The 24,892-nt window shown below is 40.1% G+C and overlaps 1 protein-coding gene across 1 annotated transcript in view; it reads right to left on the bottom strand.

Moving 5' to 3' along the window:
- The window catches only part of SKAP1 (src kinase associated phosphoprotein 1), a 368,343-nt gene that overhangs the window by 312,053 nt on the left and 31,398 nt on the right, over positions 1–24,892 (bottom strand). The window contains exon 3 of the mRNA XM_067470003.1: positions 23,499–23,524. Within this exon, the coding sequence (XP_067326104.1) occupies positions 23,499–23,524 (26 nt within the window). The remainder of the gene's footprint in view (positions 1–23,498; positions 23,525–24,892) is intronic.

Raw genomic sequence — 24,892 nt, 5'->3', positions numbered from 1 at the left:
CTCTTTTACATTACATATTTACTTTACTTGCTTACAATCTTATTGCATTTAACATGATGCAAAGCAGGTAGAGAATATCCTAAGCTATACTGGCAAAATTTGGCATAGATGTTTCGTTGCCATGGATACAGAAACACAGAAAAATATGCTAGGCAAAAGCCTGGCCCAATGACTAGGTCAACATCTCCTTCCCAAAGCATACAAACACAGATATAAACACACAAACAGTGACACAAACATCACTCTACTTAACTGCAAGCAATTTATCAGGAAACCCTCCAATGATCGTTAGTGTAAATTTCCAAATTAAAATAACAGTTCATTATTAAATTCCAGCATAGCATTAACTATGGTTTTGGATGCAGAAGATGGTTTTGTAGGGCAGGATAGCTGACAACAGACATGAAGTCAGTTTGGGTTATCCAAAGAAGGTCCCTTCTGATTTTGAATTCCGCAATATAGATAAAAATGGTGTCTCAGGGCTAATTTTGTTCATTAAGGTACTCCAGTTTGCTTATCAAACAAAGTGAAAAGCAAATTAACAGGCTACTAAAATGCCACAGGGTTTAATAGCATTGTCGCTATGATAATCCCTATGAACGAGATGTGTGCAAGCAGATGAAGCAATGATTTTTTTTATTGGAAGACAGTTTCCCTCTAAAGAGGCCTCCAACAAAAGGATGCCATCTTGTCAGTTTCTAAATTTACAGTTTATGTTTAATAAATTGGTAGTAAGTTGGATTTCATAGAAGTTTGGGAAGAGAAACAATTCAGTGCGCTATTCCAGAATTGCATTGTATTAGTAGCACTCCCCCCCCCCCCCAAAAAAGTGGTTTCCTCTGTGCAGCAGGACAGCCAGTTAATTTTAGTCCCAGGTTTTATAGCTCCCCTTGCAGAAACCTTTTTAGAAGGTTGTATTATTTCAGTGGTGAAATATACAACTAGCCATTCTTTTCTTCCTTCCCCCTCAACAACCATTCCATTTCACAACTGTGCCTACACTATTTGGACAACAGAGGGAATACACATGCTTTCTCACACATGTTAGCTAATCTTAATTTTAAAAAAATAAATACCTCAAGCATGTGTTCCTTCATATTTTTGAATTCACTTGATTCATAGCCCCATTATGATGGCAATAAAATAGAGGAGCTTGCTTCTATTGCCCTGGTACTAAGCATAACTTAGCACACTTACTGGTGAATTAGCTTACATATGGTGAATTAGCACAAGAATAATATATTTCATACTAAAATGTTAGAATGAACATTACGTCATCACATCTATCCCTGTCAGCACTAGCAACTCATGATCTGTGGAAGAGAGGAACCACATTCTACCATTTTGGAATGAGTTGCCACCCTGTACAGATTATAGGCTGATCTTGTGTATAAACCCGACTGCAGCCTATAAAAAAGTCTATATGAGAGAGTGAAGAGGGATACTGTGACAACCTATCTGAACTGCTATGGGCCCCAGCATACCTATGCTAGCCTAGATGCTGACATGGACTTCTTTGTCAGTGTCCATCAACATCTGTTGTCTTGAAGCTCATTTCTGTCTGGATTTTGGCGCCATAACTTCCTACTCCAGCATCACCATGCCGCCCCCCAGCAAACAATATTCCTTTGGATACCTTCTTAGCACCTATTTTTGAAATGTCCCTCTCCTAATTTAATAAATCTTTACAGAGTCACAAGAAAACTCTTTTATAAGGGCACAAAAACACAATAAATATTTCATAATGGAAGTTTCCATGTTGGTAACTTGGGCTTCTGATATCTCAACAGTTCCCAACACAGGAATGGAAACATGTGTCCCTCCTGCTACCAGCAGCCATAGACATCATAGGCCCTGTCTACACAGACAGCCCCCCCCCCCCCCACACACACACAATATTCACTTCATATTGCCCACTATCTTCTCACACAACATTCATGATGATTCACATCCCAGCTGGTTCTTTGGCCCTTCAACAGCTTTAAAAAGAACTGCCTGTTACCCTGTATTTGGGTCAAACATCTCAATGGGTTCTAGAACTTTTTTGTGTGTGGCCAACCCTAATAGGCAGTTTGCATTGGAAGTGGGGAAAGAATTAGGAATGGCCTGAACTTGTTGATGGCAGATGACAATAGTCAGCAGTTCAAGTGAGTGTTCTCACCAAAAAGTGAGCTCAGTCATGGCTGAATTTTTAATTTTAAACTGACCACACGTAGATAGATTGATAGCTATAGTTATATAGAGAAATATGAATGTGTATACAGATAATCGGTGATCTCTATACTTGTATATCACTATTAGCGCTCCTCTGTATAAGAGAATAGCTAAAACTCCTTACGGGAAATACTAGTACATATATTCACATGCATGATAGGAAGAACTGAAAGCAAACTGGTCACTAATATGTGGACACTAATAGTGCAAATGGGAGGAGTATTTTTCAAGCAAGGTCACATCAAGCTGAGTTTTCCCAGGAGACATATGAGGTCACTTAAGATGAATTCACCATATGATTGCTTCATGTGAAGTAATAGGCCCATAGTTAAAATGAAAGAGGCATGAGTTACAAAGGGTCCCCATCCCTATTCCATAGGGAAGTCCCTTTTGGGGGACATGAAACACTGGAGAGCAAATGTAACACACCCTGAGCACAAACACTCAGAACGCCATAAGGAGGAACTTCTCAGTGTCTGTGTAGTTATAACAAGTCACTTATCCTCCTACTCACCAAAACCTCCCAGGAAATTAACAGCCTGAATTCAAGTATGTGTACATTCACAAAAATTACATTTTTTGCACTGCATTTTCTGGTCTGCATTCGCCTTGCAGTGACTTCATTAATGCCACACAAATAACACACATTGTGGTGAGATCACCCTAACCAACAACAGAGTTCCCATTGACAAAGTCCCTTCACTGTTAGGGACAGTCCATATTTCCATTCCTTCGCATTATTTTCAGTCACTTGGTTCACTTTGTTTTTGTTTTCCATAAAACATGGGAAGAATTTGCCATTAAGTGGAGATGTGAAATCCATACACATGAACTTTTCAATTCAACCTGGGAAAGAACCACTTTCTGGTAGGCATGCTAACCTCCCACCAACCAATTCAATCCACAACTAATTCCCCCACTACTACACAGTGAAGTGACATGCCTAAAAGTTTAGATTTTCTATAAAACCCTTAGTAAAAGGCAAGATTCTTTGAAACAAATATAAGCCCAAAGAAACTCACTGCAAACTAATTATGTATCAGGTTCAGGCCACCTACAAGATTCGTGTGATTTTAAGTCCCTTAGTCTCCATACTTTAATGCCAATCCTAATGCACAATGCGTGAAATCAGTTTGAGCCAAAGGGTGCAAGTAAAACAATGGAAATAAGGGGAAAGACACTACTCCTGCTTACATATTTGCATCAATATTTATTGTAACTTCTCCCACATCCATAGATCCTTACATGCAACTGCACACAACACAGTTGTGGGAAAACCTTCTGCTGGTTCTCACACCAAACAGCTGGTTGGCAGACAGAAGTGGATAGAAAACGTTAAAGAAAGAAAATTTAGAAGGTGGCTGGAGCTTTAGAAACATCAGGAGGGATCTGTTCATGTGCTGGCTCAAATAGTCTGAGCATTTCCATTTTCTCCACTGAACTGGCACAAGTTTGGTTTGGCACAAATCCCACACTGAACTATTTCAAGAACGTATTAAGTTTGTTTATATTGCATGACTCCTAAAGTGGATTAACCAAAGTTATGATAGATTCAAAAGATAAAATAAAAATGGTGCCAAGATTCAGAGCTGAAAGAATGACAGCATTCAACTAAAATCTGTAAGCCTTTGTTTCAAGAAAAAACCCAAAAATCGTGCCCACATAAACTGCACTCTTCATCTCTTGTTCCCTTGAAATACTGTGTAATTTACTATGTACTGCATATATGCTCTTTTGTCTTGCAAACATGGGCCATTCAAGGATTTGGGATGCTTTCTAAATATCTTCAATTATTTCTTGTTTGTTGTTAACTGACTTCAAGTTGACTTCAGCTTACAGCAACCCTATAAATGTTGTTGTTTTATGCTTTGAAAAAGTTCATAATGTTTCATTTATTATTCTATCATTGTTTCCATAGAGTCACATTGCAACAGCTTGTGTGTCATTACTTCTGTATTGTTTTATATGTATTAAATATACAAAATTAATACAACCTCCCTGTCAATCTTCAGTCCTCTCTGCACTTAAAAACATTTCTGGTGTCCCTGGCCATGCCCCCAGGGATTTCTTCCACATATCAAAGAACTTCATTTCTGTTTTGTTGTGCTACATTAAAAGCAAAGGAAAACATAGTATAGTGCTCTATGATTAAACTATTGCCAGACAAATTAATGACAATGGTTCAAGATGACACAATCTGAGAGTCTTTCCTCTGGACCCATTGCTGCCTACAACGCACCCTCCTGCTGTAATCTGAAATGCACAGAGATCCACTTTCACTGTTTCGTGAAAATAAACTTTTTATATATTTGAAGAACAAAAGGACTTTGGATTTTTCTCAACTGTATTTTATGCAAAAAATTAAGTGAGAGTGAAGGAGCTCCCCTTCCCCAATTCTGAGAGAATTTGTAGAATTAACACGTCGATAGATCCTGAGTCTTTTTCAAAAAAAGAGGGAAATCTTGCACTTTCAAAAATACTTTTACTCTAGTGGGCGAAGGACTGTTTCATGAGATCAAAAGAGTGAAATGTGAATTGCTAGGCTGTTTTTCATATGTTATCTTCACATTCAATCACGGAAGGAGTATAAAGAAAAAAATCATGTGGCATTTCTGTGTGAGAAACTGATCTCTACAAGCTCCAGGGCAAGCTGTACCATAAAGCAGTGAGATGTAGTTGCTTTAGGCTGGAGGCTCTCAAGGAAAATCATTTTTCTCTTCCATACCCTTATCTCTGTGCATTTCCACAGAAGGCTTTCACTTTGCAATTGCCTTCTCACATTCACAGAATTTTATAGGCACATTTTTGTTAAGAGGCTCACAGACCTGACCAGGAGGGCTTTAAACTGAGTTATGTGGGGGAGGGAAGCAGTATTCTTGAGAGCAGGTGTTCATCAGGTGCTGGAGATATAAGCCCAAATTTTAGAGAGAACTGTGCAAAATAATGCAAGAACCCAAAGCGGAAGAAAAAGAACCTTAAATGAGACGCTAGAATTTCTGATAGTCTTAGATGTCACTGCCCTAATACACAGAGTAGGGGAAATAAACTAGAAGAACTTGAACTCTTAACAAAGCAAAACAAAATATAACAGGCATCACTGAAACCTTGTGGGATGCATCACATGATTGAAATGTCATATAGTGGAGTATAAACTATTTTAGAGAAATAGATAAAATGAAGAGGGGATATTAGCATTGTATGTCATGGATGTTTACACCTGGGAAGAGCTCCATGGCTTAATTTGCGGAAGCCAGATTGAGAACATTTGGGTAAAAATTGGGGGGGGGGGGGGGAAACAACTGTGATGTCATGGGAATATACTATAGACCTCCAACCAGACTGGGATGATATCTTCCTGGAAGAGATGACCCAACATTGATAAAAGAGAGATGTAGTACTAATGAAAGACTTCAGTGAACATAAAAGAATATAAGGTCCAGCAAATTCCTTAATTGCCTTTCAGACACAATTTCATTGTCCAGAAGGTGGAAAGGGAAACAGCTATTTCAGATCTGAATACAACCAACAGTGATGATCTGCTAATAGCATGTAATGGTAGGATCTTTAGACGGAAATGATCATGGTCTCCTAGAGTTTATTATACAGAGGAAAGGGGAAGCCAAACATAGTCAAACACACATGCTAGACAATTCAAGAAGAATACTGACAAACTAGAATGTGTCCAGAGAAGAGAAATCAAAATAATAAAAATGTCTTGAAACCATGTTTTGTGAGAAGGAGCTTATGGAGCTGAGTATGCTTAGCCTAGAGGAGTGAGGGTTAAGAAAGATAGGAAAACAAGTTTAGATATCTGAAAGGATATAATACTGAAGACTGGGCTACCTTGCTGGAACTATCCCATTATAACATCAAGAGAAATTTAAAATAAAGAAAAATATATATAAATAACTTGGACCTTTGAACAAACTTCTGAGGATGCCTGCCGCAGATGCAGGCACAATGTCAGGAGAGAATGCTACCGGAACATGGCCATACAGCTTGAAAAACTCACAGCAACCCAGTGATTCCAACCATGAAAGCCTTAAACCACACATAAATAACTTAATTTGAAAATAATACTCATCACCTTTAGGCAGTAATTCATTGTAGTAGGAAAATATGGCATTGCACTGAACTTTGAAAACAAATATTATTTTTAAGGTCAGTGAACATTTTCCCACACTAAGAAAATAATAGACTACTTCACAAACATCTTAAAATAATAGAAGTTGTGACACAGTTGTGTGTTTTTAAAATAGTTAATTCCATTTGGATAATAAATACATATACAAATACAAGTCAATCTATTCCTTGCTATTACTAGGCAGCTAATGTTCTTGCGCTTTCTACTTTTCTAGTGGTAAACTTGTGTTAGTTTGCTCCTAATTTTTCTAAGCAAGCAACTACTACAGGAGTTGTGAACGGCCTGACTATCGAGCTTGGAGAAGTTAAGAGGTGTTTTTTAATTACAATTCACATCCCTTAGTCATATTCAAAATACTTTAATCTGGTTGCATGATATTTTTTAAAACTTTTAATTACTCTTTTATGCCTGCGAATGAGAGAAGCAGTTCACTTAAATATTCATGGGATACAGGAGAACAACACTGTGACCATGACTGGGGATCCAACAATTCCCTTTTCCCTTGCTGAATAGTTTATTTCCAGGTTGCAATGTCCAGGTTTGGCCAGTAGAGAGAGCTGCAGTGTGCAGCATTTCTTTTTTGCATGGTAAAGGAAGAAAAATCCCTCCTCCATCCCTCTTTCAACAATGGGAGAACATGTAAAACATGTGTTATGTATGTGCAAGTGCATGAACACATAAACAAATGAGTAGAGATTGTAACCCTTCCGCAACCTCATGACAAGCTTCCTGGCATTCATAAAAGGAGACAGATGGCAGCAACTAATGTGACATAGGCAAGTCAAAAGTGACTGGGAACACTTCATAAAGCAAGCCCTAACCTTGGAAAGAGGAAATCCCAAGCCTACAGGAAAGAAGGAAAGGCAGAGGAAGAGTGTCTACTATTGTTATAAATGAACAGACTGCAAGGAAGCCAGGGAGAGGGCTGTCCTTGGAAGTAAAGTTCAGAAGCAGGGAAACACAGGTATTAATGAGCATATGAACTACATGCTCTTTCTGTCTAGTAGCCAAAATATAGGCTTAAAAATGCAGAATTATGTCTCTTTGACAGCAAAGGAACCCATATATGCAAGCTGCACATAGAGTTACTGCCCTAGATGGACAGAAGACTGCTATGTTGGAATATGGCATAACCTAAAGAACAAACTTTCTTCAAAAACACATATTTTAACTGCATGTTTTACTGTACAGATATCATCCTTTGGCAACTCTTTGTATGAGGACTCATCTCTGGGGGGTGGAGCTCCATTCTTGGCAGTTTTATGCAAAATATATTTTTCATAAGTAACCTTTAACAACTTCTGTTTAACTCTTTTCACAGCACTGTGCATACATTTGTCAACTTGATTACGAAGTCATTTTACCAAGCACAGGGCAGAGGACACTCATTTTAAATCAGGAAAAAATGGCAAGGAAGATTTGCATTTCAGGTTCATGCACTCCTTTTCTATCTATCATCCATGAGTGGGCAAGCTCCTTCCACAAGGCAACATCTGCCCTGTTAAATGTAAACGTTTCTACTTTTGCAAATGAAGAAAGGTACATCATAAATTAATGATAGCAGTAGCAACAACTTTTTTTTCCGTGTCAGGAGTGACTTGAGAAACTGCAAGTCGCTTCTGGTGTGAGAGAATTGGCCGTCTGCGAGGACATTGCCCAGAGGACGCATGGATGTTTTATTATCCCGTGGGATGCTTCTCTCATATCCCCACACAAGAAGCTGGAGTTGACAGATGGGAGCTCACCCCACTCCACAGATTTGAACTGCCGACCTTTCGGTCAGCAGTCCTGCCGGCACAAGAGTTTAATCCATCATGCCACTGGGTGCTCCAGCAACAACAATAAAACTACTAGATAATAAATATCTAGGGCCCAGGAAAACCACATTGCTACTTATAGTACAATGTTGGGCTACATGTCAATAGTCGCTACCACTCCAAAATTCAGAAGGCAGTGAAAATGTTGGTCCCCAATAGTCAGCAGCACTTCACGATCTCAATTTGGGGGATACTGTTTATGGTTTAGCCTTTGAAACCCCAATACAATCACCCGATACAATCATGAGTCCTTTTTAAAAACCTTCTAATGGACTTTTATCATCTTGTACTAGCTTTATTTAAAATAGGAAGTGACTGGAACAGGAAACTTTATCACTTCCTAGTTTGAGCAAAAGTTTTAAAAAGGCGCTTAGGAGTCAAAAAGATGAGGGAGGTAAATTGAAAAAAAGACAAAATGTCATCACCCGAGACTTGAGATTGCTATCGATCATTTTGAGGCAAAAGAAATCTTCAACCTCATCACCCTGCCCCAACCAATATGGGACCTATAGGGAGCATGAGGGACTACGACATATCCTAGTGAAGAAACTGGGCAAGTGTTGCCCAATTCTATACTGTATCTGTCATCCTCAAAATCCTAGTCTAGCACCTCATTTTATCAGGTGATTGTATTAGGGTCTCAAAGGCTGTATCAATGAAAAACAAACTCTGGTGGAATATGCCAAAGTGCTGGTTTTAGCCTATAAAGTCCAAAGCGGTTCCGGTCCAGCTTACCTCTCCAAATGTATCTCCCTCTATGATCCCCCTCAGAGATTAAGATCTTCTGGAGAGCCCTGTTCTCGATTCCACCTCCTTCGCAAGCGCGACTGGTGAGGACGAGAGACAGGGCCTTCCCAGTAGTGGCTCCTTGGCTATGGAACTTCCTCCCTAGTCAAATTACAGCAGCCCCCTCCCTCCTGACCAGGCATGTAGCCAGGGGGGGGGGGCTTGAGGGGCTTCAGCCCCCCCCCCCCCGAAATTCTCATGGTGGTTCGCGAAAAGGCCTTACTGGTGCATTATTTAAACTGTTATGTTTATTCATATCATGATCTGATCACCATACTCAATATATCCCATATGCATAGGGGTACTGGGGTAACAATACAAAAGGTTTGCTAGGCTAGACCCTCTTTCACTCAGACTCAGCCCCCCCTGAAACTCAGCCCCCCCCAAACCCCCCCTGAAAAAAAATTACCCCCCCCCCCCCCCCGAAACAAAATCCTGGCTACGGGCCTGCTCCTGACCTTCAGGAAGAAAGTAAAAACGTGGTTATGTGACCAAGCTTTCAGACAGCAAAGTTCTTACTGCAATAAGAGAATAAGGAAAAGTGAATAGACCAATGGAACAACTCTGGATTTGCTTTTGGATGGTGTGAATTTAATAACTGTTTTTAAATTGTGTTGTTTACGGATGGGTTTTAATATAAATGTTATTGTATTATTGATGTTTAATTTTTATGCTTTATGTCTAAATGCTATCTCATGTTTTATGTTTCAATTTGGTTAGGTTTTTAATTTATAGTTATATGTTATTGTCTAGCTGATTTGGTGCGGCATTTGGCCTCTACCTGCATCAATGATACTACAAATCTTCAAGGTATAAGGTATTGCAGGAAGGGCTGTTTTTGTTCAGCAGACTGATATAACTACACCGAAACGAGATTGTGCTCCTCCACCCCACCCCACCCCGCCCCAGCACCCAATAGTTCCACAAGACTTGTGAAATGGAATAGGAATTAAGTAGTACACAGTTAAAGTGGCAAAAATCACCAAATGCATGCTTCCAAGTGATGTTATTTGTAAAAAGGCAGGGCAATTTAAGCCCTTAAGCAAAATGTTCTCCATGAGAACCCGCCACAAAAATATCGGTCTTCTCTTTCTTGCTACTGCTGACATTGCTCATTCATTCAAAAAGAGACAGGGGGGGTATGTACATGTTACTGTTCATTCTCAACTTTATGCTTGCTTCAACTTGGAGTAGCAGAAGGGTCAGAATGTATGAGAGGTTGGAAATCAACTCCTTCTGAAGCATTGACCTCAGTAGGTGAAGCCCCCAGTGGCGCTATAGGTTAAACCCTTGTGCAGGACTGAAGACTGACAGGTTGCAGGTTCGAATCTGGGGAGAGCGCGGATGAGCTCCTTTAGTCAGCTCCGGCTCCCCATGCAGGGACATGAGAGAAGCCTCCCACAAGGATGGTAAAACATCAAAACATCCGTGCATCCCCTGGGCAACGTCCTCACAGATGGCCAATTCTCTCACACCAGAAGCGACTTGCAGTTTCTCAAGTCGCTCCTGATACAGGGGAAAGAAATCAGCAGGTACCCAATTAAGACACACACACACACAATTAAAAATAGGCCACATTGCCCATTTACATGATTGCTGTGTGATAATGAACTGCTGTTCATGCAATGCAACCTGCCCTGAAGAAGTTTTCCAAAGTCTGGCCAGGTGAATTCCTAAAGGGCCACTTGCCCAGGATGAACAGTACATTAAATGATAAAAATCCTTCATAAATAGAAGATCCATGCATTTCTATGATGAATAATAAGCAGCTCCTACTGCTCCAGATAAATTCAGAATTTCAGATGTTATGAGCCAGTTCCATCTTAATGACTTTAACTGGAAATACTTGGAAAGCTATCCTCAGTTTTGAAAAGAGGGAAAATGTTTCGGAACTTTTTATCATTGAGAGCCACAGCAGAACAAAGAGGCAACAACAAAATCATGGGGATCTACTCCACAACAGAAGACAACAAAGAAAAGGACAGTTACATAACCAAGTGTTGTTCCTTATGAGCTTCAAAACAATCACCACAGATTTTCCTTTCTTACGAAGACCCATCCAGTTTCCTTTGGTTGAAAACTAAAATGGCATAGCGAGTGTTTTACCAAAACTGTAAGGGACTTTCTACATCTCATGGCAAAAATAGTATTTAGGACAGTATCTGCTTAAAGCTCAGCACAAGCTCATACTCTCTGTGCTCTCTCATTGTGCTAATCCAAGGCTCAGGTGACGCTACATGGAGGCAATATATCATGTACAGAATCCCCAGAGGCGCCATTTCTTTACCTCTCTCTAGTTCATCATGAACATGGAATAACAGTGGGGCCGTGTGCTAATTTAAGTAGCCCTTGAGATTTCCTCATCAAACAGAGAGCAGCAGTGTCACACACGCCCCTTTGCTGAACATGTTCACTTTCCAAAAGACCCACAAATCGGAAAGCTCTCAGAGCCCCCATTGAAACTGCATTCTGGGATGTTTAATGCAACTCTAAGAAATGAAAATATTTCATTAAGTGACTGCATCTATGAAACTCAGAGAACCTCTTAAATTTTTAATCTTTGTTCTGTGTTTTTAATATACTTATTTCATATATTTCATTCTAATATATGTATTTTACCTAATATTTTATGGTGATGTGTTTTAACTATGTTGTGCCCCACCTTGAAGAAAGGCAAGTAAGAAATAACAATAACAATAACAATAACATTTCTTTAAAACTCCCCAAACTGCTGTGCGTCTTCATCATTATTTTAGATAACTCCCAGTTCTTTATGAAAATCTGTTGACTTTAATTTCCCCTTGAAAAGAAAAGAAAATGGAAAAAAAAGAGAAGCCAACTACCTGTGTGCTGGAAAAACATTTAAAAACATTTTTAAAGGATCAGAATGCTGAGACATCTTAATTTTTCTATTTGTTCATAAACATTGAAAGAAGTGAAGTTTTATAGACAAAAGAAAAAAGTACATCTGAATCTGTGCATAACATTTTTTTCTGTCAATGCTTAACTACAAACAGACAACATACAGTACATACAAGTCTATAGACCAGTGGTTCTTAACCTTTGGGCAATGGACCGTCAATGGGCCATGAGGATGAAAATTTGGCCCGCGAGCCTCCTTCCTCTTTATTTATTTTATTAATTTTATTTCCGCTCCTTTCGCGCCAGCTGCCACTCCTTCCCTGTTGCTGGCCAGCGCTTGGATAGACCACATCAGCTCTAGATTATTAAATATGGTTTTCTGTGGGCGAGCAGATGGCTACTACTGAATGGCATATGTTATGTATCACAAACTAGAACTCATGTGGTCTATCCAATGCAAGTTTCTGAATCAGCACCCCAAATAACCAAACTAGATCTAAAGTTGACCAAAAACTTATTCGTAACCCTTTTGGTACTGAAGTTGGAGGGTGGTCCCTGGTCAAAGTGTTCCCTGTTCAAGTGGTCTCTGGTCAAAGTAGTCCCTGGTCAAGTGGTCCCTGGTCAAAAAAAGGTAGGGAACCACTGCTGTAGACAAAGCTTGAGCTTTTAAAGTCCAATTTTCATTTTACATTTGGGTAAAGTCAGCATGGTGTATTGATTTGAGCACTGAACTATGACTCTGGAGACAGGGTTCAAATCCCCACTCAGCCAAGGAAACTAACTGATGACTTTAGACAAGTCACACTCTCTCAGCTTCAGAAAAAAGCAAAGGCACACTTTAATCTGAAGAAATCTTGTTAGGAAAGCCCCAAGATATGTTTGCCAAAGAGTCACCATAAGTTAGAAACAACTTGAAGGCACATAGCAGATTCTTGTGGTTAAAGCTCCTTCCTTCGAAGCTTTTAAACAGAGGCTGATGACCATCTGTCAGGGGTACTTTGATTGTGCTTTTCCTGCATGGCAGGGGGTTAGACTAGATGGCCATGTATCTCTTCCAACTCTATTATTCTGTTATTCTAAGCCTCTGATCCCTGAAAACCATATCTTAGACTAGAGGGATTCTCCCTAAACCCCGGATCTCAAGAAGTCTGCATTTATTTCCTAGACACAAATGCACTCTGCACTTACTCAGGAGCATGGATCTTTACCCTTCTGTCTTGTAAGACAAATGTCTCAATTGAGGTCCCCTGGTATATAACATTCCAGTGTGTTAAAAACTGTATTTAACATGCACACAATTTTCTTGAAATTTATCTTAAGCAACAAAAAAATATCCTAGTTTAGTAACTGGCACTTCAACAGCAAGAGGAATCCCAAGCACTCAACAGAAGATGTATTTTAACAACGAGACATAAATATTGACAATCCGGTGCTTTATCCCCGGCAGCTTAAGTCACATCATAAATTCAAGGACGACTAGAGTTTTTGGTTTTTGCTTAAAACATATGCAAGAACCCCTCAGCGTGTCAAGAGCTCAAAGATGATTGAATAAACAGAACTTAGCCAAGAAATTGTGGAACACTCCATTAATTCAACTACACTCCTCTACGGCTTCAAAGAGGGCCTATTCCCTCCTTACAAATGTTGCGTACTTGGTTACTGCTTTAATGTTTGACCACTTAGCCTTGTCATAACTACATGGTCAACCAATCCTGAGAGAAAGTGAAGAGGCATAGCAAAAGTGTAGTACTACATATATGTGTGTATTACATCTAGAAGAGGCTATACATACACAGAAAGATATACACACACCTCACTCACTATTCAAGGAATTTATTTTATGACCCAAGCCTACTACATAAATTCTTCTAATTTATGTAGTAGGCTTGGGTCATAAAATAAATTACTTGAATCATAGAGTTGGAAGCGACCTCATGGGCCATCCAGTCAACCCCCTGCCAAGAAGCAGGAAAATTGCATTCAAAGCACCCCCGACAGATGGCCATCTAGCCTCTGTTTAAAAACCTCCAAAGAAGGAGCCTCCACCACATTCCTGTTACTGTTAAAACATGTGGGACACAAACCCCATTACTAAATCTATGGCATATAATCCAGAGATCTGCCAGATCAAGCAGCCATAGAAGGGGGTGGAGGGGAAGAGGAGTGACTATGCTGGGCATTATTAACATTCTGAGAAGGTAGATTTTTAGGATTGTGAAATACAAAAATGTTAGATATTTATCAGTGTACCTTTTCCTACCAGGGGAGGGGAGGTGGATTTCTGGGACACACTGCTTCATAAGCTAAAATAACTTCAATGGTTTCGGGTATCATACACCTAGATTTGTTTGGGAGGGCATCATTAGCTATACTACTCTGGCAGTAAAATGTCTTGGGCCACTAATACATACACATGCATGTATCTGTTCCAACAGCATCCATGTCTATATGGAAGCCTGCTTTTTGGTCTGGGTAATGTGGACTACAACTCTGGAGGCCACAGTTCAAACTCCCACTTGGCCAAGAAAATCTACTAAATGCCCCTTAAGAAGTCGCAGACTATGAGCCCCAGAAAACCCTGTAATCGATTTTCCTTAGGGTTGCTATAACTCATATACTTGAAGGCTAACAATAATAACAACAGATGAAGACTGTGTGGAGAGCTAGAGGAGAGAGCAGGCTGTGGTTTTCAATGATGAAACTGAAATATACAGGCAATACTTGGGTTACAAATATGCAACTTACAAACAACCCATAGTTACAAATGGGGGTGAGACAACAGGGAGAGAGAGAAATTTACCTCTCAGAAGGGAAATTCACTCCTGAAAGAATGATCATGCGGAAAGGGTGTCTCAACTGAAGCTTTAGCGTCAATCCTTGTTTCCACAAATCATTTTTTTTTCAAAATTCAATTATCACAGGGACAGAAAGTGAGATGAAATCTTCTGAACAGAGGCACAGACAACAAAACAAACCACAGAGGTATTAACCCTTCTCTATGCTATCCAAAGCTTATATGTAAATATATATGGCTGGAGTTACACCAACTTACTATTCCAACTTCAACTTAAGAAAAAACCTACAGAACTTTATTTTTCTGCCCCGCCTCCATCTCCCCGAAGGGACTCGGGGCAGCTTACTTCGGGCCCAAGCCCAAGGCAGAATACAATTAAAAACAAAGCAATAACAAAGCAATAACAGCATAAAACAGGGTAAAACAACATACCAATAATAGCAACAACAATAACACCAATAAGTATTGCATCAATTATGATTGACCTAGTGATATACATCCATATTTTGACAACCAGTATAACTGCGTAGAATGCCAAAGGTTTCTATTATCTTCCTACAGCATTATCATCAAAAGTGGGGGTGGTCATGTTCCAGTTTCACTTTTAACAATAATATGCATATCTATTAGGCCTGGGTAACAACGCAAAAAATTGTTTCTAAAATCGATTCGTTTTTTGGGGTTTTTTGCGTTTCGATATTTAAAATAATTACAAAATTTTCCTTTTTAAAAGTTCGGTATTTACAAAATTTCGTTATTATTAACGAATCAATTCGTTAAAATGGCGGACGCGGTTGCGCAACATGAAAATATTAGTTTTAAATAAATAATAGTTTTAATAATAATAGTTTTTATTATTATTAATAGTTTTTAATAATATTAATAATTATTAATAGTTTATTAATAGTTTTAATAATAATAGTTTTTAATAATAGTTTTAGTCCGCCCCCTCTCTATCCCTCCCTCCCTCTCCCTCCCTCCCACCCGCGCGGTCGCCTCCGTCTCGTTGCTGCGCCTCCTCCTGCGTTTCCTTTTCCCGGCGGGGGAGGCGATCGGGGGAGTCAGCAACCGCAGCGTCGTCGGCCTTGCCGCTGCTGCTGGGCGGGGGTCTTTCCCAGGGCGGCGGATGCCAGGGCCCCACCGAGCGGGCATGCCGGACCACCCCTGTGCCGGGCCGGGCATGTGTGGGGTGTGCATGCCCAGGTGAACCGGGAAAAGGGGGAAGAAGGGGGCGGGGGGAGCCAGGGGAGCGAGGGGAGGAAGCCAGGCCGGGAAGGAAGCTTGCTCGCTCAGTCTCTCTCTCTCGCCTGCCTTCCCTTCTCCTTGCCCCTGCTCGGGCCCCTTTGCAGGCCGGGAGCTGAAATAATAACGAAACAATTACAAAACAATTACAAAATAGCTTTAAAAATTCGTTTCGTTTTTTAGTTGCTCCTGGATGGTTTGTTATCGCTTCGTTATCAAGAAAAATAACGAATTATTAACGAATTACGAAATTAACGAACGAAACCGCCCAGCCCTAATATCTATATCTATTCAGAGGCTTACTCTCATGAAGGAATACATGATTGCAGGCTAAGGGGAGGTATTGTTCTCTCAGCTCCAGCTGCTTACCTGCTCATATTTATAATAGGAAGCTAAAAACATAGGATTCTGTGTCTACCTACTCCTCTGTAAAAGAGAGATTCTAAAAGGAATATGTCACTAATAATTATGATTTTGCCAGCTTGCATTCTGCTTACTGAATTCACAACATTACAATACTGTAAGCTACATAGATGTTTGTGCAACAGATAGGAAAAGGTTAAATGTGTAAGCATTTGATTTTTAGAAAAATAAGCAAATGAACCAAAATAAGAAGAAAACTTTGTACCTGAAAACAGTAGTAAATGTGATGTAGGGATGATTCATGAAAAGAAGAAAAATATAGCAACACTAACTGCTCCAGGGCTGGAACCTGAGTAAGAGTTGGATGCCTCTAGCTACTAACACTTTTGTGGTGCAGTACATTTACTGAATAAATAAACAGAGAAGAAAGTTACATAAACAGACAAGTTACCACAGGGCAGGACAAATCTGCCGAAGCATGATTAAATCAAAAGATATAAGTAGCTGTGTAGCTATGCGGTGAACCTCAAGATGGGTGTGACTTTATTTATAATGCTCTAAAGAAGTGGTGTGTATAACAGAAAAAAAACTTTCTTTTCCTGTGAACAGATAGAATAAGGGCTTTACCACACGAGGTCTTAAAAGTGGTTTCTGGTATTGGAAACTCATCTTTGTGAGAGCTGGAGATTGGCATGGTAGCTATTCTTCCTATTACACTTATCTTAGCTTTCAACTTACTTCAGCATCTCACCCATAACTCCTCCCAACCCATGCACTGCCATCTGGAAGATTTGCTCAGTTATGAGATTTGACTTGATTTTGCAAGACTTCGCCATTGTCTGAGGAAGCCTGCCATTACGCAGATATTAACTTCTCCACATCTACCGAGTACACAAGCACTGTCCCTACAAACACAGAAAGTGTTAATAAAAAATTAAGATCTTCTCTACACAATGTATAGCAATGCTAAATTACTATGATGTATATAATTGTAATGCAATTCTAAACTAAGTTGAAAAGTATGTGAAATTTATTGTGAGGGAAGTCAGTGTCTTACATATACAACAAAGCAGTGCCTTCAACAGATAAAATATTAGTTATATCTCAATATTGTATATGTGTTATTCCACACAACTGTTCTTAATAAGAAGATAATATCCCTATGATTATGTCTTTAAAATGTAATATATCTAGATTAGTAAATCCTACAATAAGAAATATATGGGTAGAACCTGAAATAACTCTGAAAAAATGTGCCTACTTCATCACATTTACTAAATTCCACTGAGTGCTACACTTAAAATGTGGGAAGCCACTGTGTTCATCACATTAGGTTGGGTTCAAGTGTAGGATACAGCATTCTTTGCTTATTTTAAGAGTGGGGGCTAGCATTTTTTTCAAGCGTTTCAGGAGATGGTGGGGAAGTCAATTTTTGGTAATGATCCGGATGTTTGGTCTATTTGGTAATGTGATGGCATTTGTTGCTCTCAGGTTTAAAATGAAATGTTTCCCCAATTTGTGGGAGAGGAAATTGTGGGAGGAGCCAAATGTACCTTTGTTAGGAAAAGCATTACCTTTTGCTCACCGAGTTTTTATTTTGCCAGAACAATCTCTTTTTTAAAAAAATAGTCATTCTGGATCCTTTCCTTTCCTTCCCATCCTTCCATGATATGTCTGTGCCTTGTGTTGCATATAAAAGCTGGGAGAGAAGGATGATGATGATGATGATGATGATGATGATGATGATGATGATTATTATTATTATTATTATTATGCCATGTCTCCATACTGTGCAATCCTGGGAGTCATAGTTTTCAAAGATCCATATCCTTCTCTTGGTGCATTTACAGTATGGAATGAATGCCCTTGCACCCTACTTTAAATGCCATGGCTACATGCGATGGAGTCCTCCGGGGAGTTATAGTTTCCCAAGTTCCATACCCTTCTCTGGGTGCAAATACATTGTAGAATGAATGCCATGTCTCCATGAGATGGTCTTGGGAATTGCAGTTTCCCAAGGTTCATGAACCTTCTCTTGGTGCATCTACACTGTGAAATGAATGCAACTGGACCTTACTTTAAATACCATTGCACCACATTATGCAGCCCTGGGAGTTATAGTTTTCCAAGGTCCGCATCCTTCTCTGTGGGGCAGCTGAGAGAGGAGAAGCATCACCACTTCCCCTCCCTCCCTCTCCCACTTCCAGATTGAAGAAACATAAGAGCTGATATTTCAAAGAGAGGAGGTTTTTCCCCCCACAAAGAACAAGTGGGTGGTGCCAAGAGATTATAGTGTGATGACAAATTTACTGAAAGAATTCAGAGTACAACTGAGTAACACAGACACATTTAACAATGTGGTGAAGGTAGGAAAATCATCCGTTTCATTTCAGAACTGAATCAGACTAGGCTCTACTCTACCAAAAACTTCCCAGCTTCAATGTGATGAAGTCAACTATGTGCTATGATGGCCCTTTCACAAAGAGTAACTACTTGCTTTACTTAATAAAAATATAAAAGGGATAAAGCTGCATAATGATTCCCATGTCAGGTATGTTTCTTGAAAGCTGAAAGGTTAAGAGATTCTTCAAGGGATGGTTGAGATTCATCTGCTGATGTTTACAACTTCGGGGGCTTAGCTGGCAAAACAAGAAATTAAGGAAAAATTCTAAGGAACTTTAGCTAGATTCAGATTGACAACCACAAGACAACATGTATTCAATTCCTCAGTGAAAAGATGTGGTGGAGGAACCAAGCCTGTTTTAAGATTTCGGTATTCCCCAGTGAATGCTTCACTGGGAATCTTCTGCCACTTTCAAAGTAATTTTTTTGTCATTTTCATAGCCATCTTTCTGTTTTCCCTTTTTTCTCCTCTCTCCACTTCTACTGAATCTCATCTAGGACAAACTTTTCAAAGCTCCAATTCACAGTTAACAACACAGTTAATGACATATGGGATAATAATACTGGCTGCAAGGGCTTTTAATTGTGTACTGTTTTACTGACTTTTGTCTTTTTAATGGATTTGTTTTAAATGATTTTAACTGTATGGACAGTTTAATTGCATTTTGCATAAATGAAGATATTGTTATTGTTATTTATTGCTGACATGGTGGTAGAAGCAGAAGTCTCCAGACAAATAATGTTGAGATAAGACTGGTAAGAACAGATTAACAAGGGGGGAGAATAGAAACCTATTGGGGACACTATTCTTGAAATACCAGTGCCAATATACAATTACAGGGTGAATTGGTCATATCTAGATCCCTTAGATATGAATGGAATATGTATGTTTTCTGCTAATGACATCACGTATACCTAGACATTGATTTAGCTCTTAAAATGGATAATAAGATTACTTGCTATGATTTTCAGTTAGGCCATTCAAGTCAAAAGAGCAAAAGTAAGATCCATATATTAAAATAGGTGTGTATTGTTGTTGTTGTGCACTTTCAAGTCTTTTCTGACTTCCAGTGATCCTATCATAGGGTTTTCTTTGCAAGATTTGTCCAGAAGGAGGCTTTCCCTTGTTCTGGAGCTGAGAGAGTGTGATTAGACAAGCTCCCAGGTGCAGGCATGAGCAAACTTTCTAACGGGGGGGGGGGGGGGGGACATGGCTGGCCGGAGTAGGGCGGGTGGGCTGAGAGGGAGGGGGTTCTCCCCAGTCCCCTCCCTGCCCTTTCCTCCCCTTCCTCTTCTCTTTCAGAGGCAGAAAGTAAAGGAAAGACAGGAAACACCTGGATCCCAAAAGGATTGGCCTTCATCAGGATGAGATGGTAGAAGGGAGAGAAAACGTATATTCATTAGACCCCATATTGCCTACTGATATATAATCCTAGAATCCTATGGCTGGAAGAAATCCCCAAGGGCCATCCAATCCAACCCCCTACCATGCAAGAAGGCATACCAAAAGCACTACCAATAGACAGCCTCTGCTGAAAAGCCTCCAGAGAAGGAGACTCCACAATACTCTCAGGCAGCCTATGCCATTCTCCAGGAAATTCTTCCTAATCTTTTCAGTCAAATCTCTTTCCCTGCCATTTGAAACCATTGCTCCCTTGTGCCCTGATCTCTAGAGCAGCAGAAAGTCAGTTTTCCCTCTCCTCCTCCTCAATAGGAAACCCTTTAAAATCTTGAAACATGGTTCTCATGTTCCCTCTCTGCCTTCTCTTCTCCCAGCTAAACATCCCCCAGGAGAAAAGGAGGAAGGAAAAAGAGAAGGAAGGGAGGGAGGGAGGAAGGGTGAAAGAGAGTGAAAGGATGGAAGGGAGAACGAAGGAAAGACAAAAGGGAAGGAAGGAGGGTGGGAGAGAGGGAGTGAAGAGGGGAGGAAGGACAAAAGGGTGGGAGGTAAGGAAGGAAAGGAAGGATGCAAGGAGGAAGGAAACAGAGAAGGAAGGGAGGGAGGAAGTTGGAAGGAAGGAAGGTTGGAAGAGAATGGAGGAGGCAAGGGAGAAGGAAGGCGGACAAGGGAAGGAAGGAAGGAAGGAAGGAAGGAAGGAAGGAAGGAAGGAAGGAAGGAAGGAAGGAGAGGGGGGAGGAAGAAGGACAAGAGAAGGAAGGAAGGAGGGAGGGAGGGAGGGAGGGAGGGAGGGAGGGAGGAAGGAAGGAAGGAGGAAAGAGGGAAGGAATGAAGGGCAAAAGGGTGGATGGGAAGGAGAAAGAGCGAGGTAAAGAAGGAAGGGAAGCATGGAAGGAGGAAGTAAAGAGAGAAGGAAGGATATGATGGTAAGAGAGAGGAGGGCCTGAGAAAAGAGCCCAAGGGGTCGCATTTGGCCTCTAGGCGTGGGTTTGCCCATGCCTGCCCCAGTGGATTTCCATAGCTGAGCAGGAATTCAAACCCTGGTCTCCAGAGTTAATCCCACACTCAAACCAGTGTACCACATTGGTTGTGTGACAGGCAGTACTACATTGAAGAAATATAGAAATGGTTAAAGAATCCTAAGATAGATTTCTATACCTGCTTAACAAAAGAATGCAAATATCAAACGTTTATTTTTTTTAAAAAATGTAAACATTCCTAGTAGGAAAGAAAAATCTCATTTTATGCCTTTATGTGTTCTAATCAGAGTGAGGGTTTTTTAATTCTGAACACAGCTGTCTGCTTTACTGTCTCTCCAATGACGCCAGATGCCCGGTTCATCAAGGAAATGCAGGAAAACAATGATTTGAAAGCAATTAGAAGCACCGAGGCTCATATTAAAATGTGATAACACCATCCTAGTGGGAATTCCAGGCACCGCTGCATTTCTGACATTTCTGTGCTGCCAGAGATGAACATGTGTTGGAAGCAGTCTACCACCACCGCCCCCGCCCCAAACGTCAGAGAGTGGATATCATGCTGGAATTTCATTTCTGAAACCATTGAAAGCAATTAAGCCAATTTGGTTTTTTGGAGGTTCTTTGCCTCTTGATGGTTTCATCTTTTATGTGCACACCCTACCTATCTACATTAATTCTTCAATTAAAAATGACATGTATTCACTTTGATCCAGATATTGTTGTGAAGCTATAGCAAATATGTAGAAACATATTCTATCTGGGGGAGGGCAAAGAACATCACTCCGATTAGCATGCGTCACATGTTACTCCTTCCCATATAGAAGCTTGCATAGACACAGCAGAGTATTCTCGGCCTTCTGTCATTTTTAATTATTTCTTTGTGCCACAGCATGCCTGCTTCTAGACTACTGATAACAATTGTTGAAGCAGTCAGGTTCCTACACAGTGATATTTACCACCTTATTTTCAGGCAATGAGTACTTTCTGCAAAAATACTATGTACAATGAAAACATTGAATCATTTCAGCATCTGGAAAACACAATGCCGATTCCTGGCAAATGTAGTGTTGTCTATTCTCCTGCCCCCCTCCCCCCAATGTGCAATCAGTTTTCCATTTTGGCAGCTAATCGCTTAATCTGGTGATTATAATCTTTCTTTCTTTTGAAAGACTGCCCTCTAATTTATACTGTGATTTTTGTATATTTAAATCAGGCAAAAAAAAGTCAAGATAAACCCCAAAAAGGCTTTTGTGCGACCCTTGAAACCCACTCCAATACCTGTGATATTTCCTAATATTAAAAAATCCAACATTCCACTTCTGGTTTGGAAGAAATTGTCATCTGTGGGGCACCAGAAGAGCCCAAAATGGGACAGGTGTACCTCCAAATCCTCTATGGCTGCTTGCTTCTAATTAAATTGTTGTCTCTTGACCTTAGAAAAGAAAGAATTCTGTGCTGTGGAGTGAGTAGGCTGGCAAAGAAGTGACACCTATACACCCAATAGAAAAACTATACAAGTTAATAAAAAGTGCTTTTCTTTTGGCTCTAGTGCAGATGTTCTCAACTGATCCTACAGATGTCCAGGACTTCCAGAATTCCTGACAACTGGACATGTTGGCTGGAGTTTGGGGGCCTGGAACTCATAAACATCTGGTAGACCAAATGTTGATAACCGTTGATTGCTAGAAGAAGTCAGAACTGCTTGTAGCAATTGTTTCAGACTACTAACTTTCCTAGGATAGTTTACAAATCTGATGTACTACTTCTATAGCAGGGCCCTCTGGTGGCACAGTGGGTTAAACCATTGAGCTGCTGAACTTGCTGACCGAAAGGTTGGCGGTTCAAATCCAGGGAGTGGGGTAAGCTCCCGCTGTTAGGCCCAGCTTCTGCCAACCTAGCAGTTTGAAAACGTGCAAATGTGAGTAGATCAATAGATACCACTTCTGTGGAAAGGTAACGGCACTCCATGGTAACAGCACTCCATGTAGTCATGCTGGCCATATGACCTTGGAGATGTCTATGGACAATGCCAGCTCTTCAGCTTAGAAATGGAGATGAACACCACCCCCAGAGTCAGACATGACTAGACTTAATGTCAGGGGAAACCATTACCTTTACTGGGTTGTTGTAGTTTCGGGCCATATAGCCCGAAAAAACTACAACAACCCAGTGATTCCGGCCATGAAAGCCTTCGACAATACATTACCTTTATCTTTACTTCTGTAGCCTTTACATTTGGTTTTCTATCTCTGTGTGTGTGCCTTCAAGTCATTTGTTGACTTATGGAAAACCCACAAACTTCATCGGGGTTTTTAGGCAAGGAAAACTCAGAGGTGGTTTTGTTAAGTTCCTTCCTCTTAAACAGCCCTGCAGCCCCTGGAATTTGCTGGCAGTCTTCCATCCAAGTACTAACCAGAATGCACCCTGTTTAGCTTCTAGTTTCCTATACCAATATAATCCTTTTGGCTGCTTGGAAGTTTAAAGATACACTCACCTCCAGGCAGGAATTCCCAATGGTACCTGAAAGAGAGTAAATAAGACAGCCTTAGTACTAATTAACGATGACCAAATTAACTGTTGCTCTTCAAATACCGATTGACAAGTGAAGGAAACACCATATAAACAGGTCATGCTCACTGATACTAAGCAAGATGTTTCAATTTCCTTCAATTACACTATTATATTTAGTTATTTTGAGAGTATACAAATGAGGCATTTTTGAGATTTGTATTCTAGATTGTTATCTACCCCTTTCTTTTAGTTTTTTTTTTTTAAATTGTGGCCCTCTTAATGTTGTCACTATTCTAAAGTCTACTTATCATGTCCAAAGATTCTGGGAATTGCTGTTTAAAATCATCACAGCCCATAAATTCCTGATTTATGAGTTTCTGGGCTCTAATCCAGGTAATAGGCACAAGTGTGAGAAGAACTCCAGTTTTTGTCCTGAACTGAGCTGTTTCTGAAAATTGAATGTGTGTCTAAACATCACTTTAGCTTGAACAAGATTAAGTTTAATTTCCAGCAACTGTAACACCCTTTCTTGTTTTTCAGAGCTTGCGCATCTTGCCCAACGTGCATTGCTAATGCAGAAACAAGAGTGCACATTGCATTTTGCAGGAAAATTCAACCAGAACAATCAATAGTTGACTTTATTCATTTTTGTCTCATCCTGTCAGCTCCATGCACAACAATGCTAGACCACAAAAGAAAAAGCCAAATTGTATCTGAAGGTGATAATCAATGATGTGCTTGAGTTTTCCGTGACGAAGAAAAAAGAGTCAGAGAGAGAAATTGAGAGAGAGACAGAAAGAGAGAGAGCAGTCTTTCACTGTGGTTCCCACATTTTGAAAAACCCTTTTAAGACTACAATATGGGGCCATACAAAACAGGAAGGGTGCACAACATTCATGAGAAAATGTGGTAGAGCCCATGAAGCCTTGTGTGGAATATAGGAAACTAAAATATTTACCAATTTCATTGTCAAGTGTTACTGTTATGTTAGAAGTCTATACTGCCTAGGGTTGATGGGACTTGTAATCCAACAACTTCTAAAGACCCATGGTTTTTCAGCTGTGATTTCTACAGAGTCAAGTTGCACTTTGGGTATGCATATGATCAAACAAATTAGAGCAATGCATGGGTGTATAGTCCCAATCAGATCTCTTTCATTTTAATATGCATTTTTCCTAACTGAAGACTGAATTTTGTAGGAGTGATAGCTATGTATATGTGCCTGCATCGTAATATTATGATGTTGTTTTGCCAGTTCCTTCCTCTAAAATATAGATCTGGTGCCTTTAGGGCAGTGTTTCTCAACCTTCCTAATGCCACAGCCCCTTAATACAGTTCCTCATGTTGTGGTGACCTGCAACCATAACATTATTTTTG

This window comes from Anolis sagrei, chromosome 6 (genome assembly GCF_037176765.1).
Source record: "Anolis sagrei isolate rAnoSag1 chromosome 6, rAnoSag1.mat, whole genome shotgun sequence".
NCBI lineage: Eukaryota > Metazoa > Chordata > Lepidosauria > Squamata > Dactyloidae > Anolis > Anolis sagrei.
This window is presented reverse-complemented; position numbering and strand designations above follow the sequence as displayed.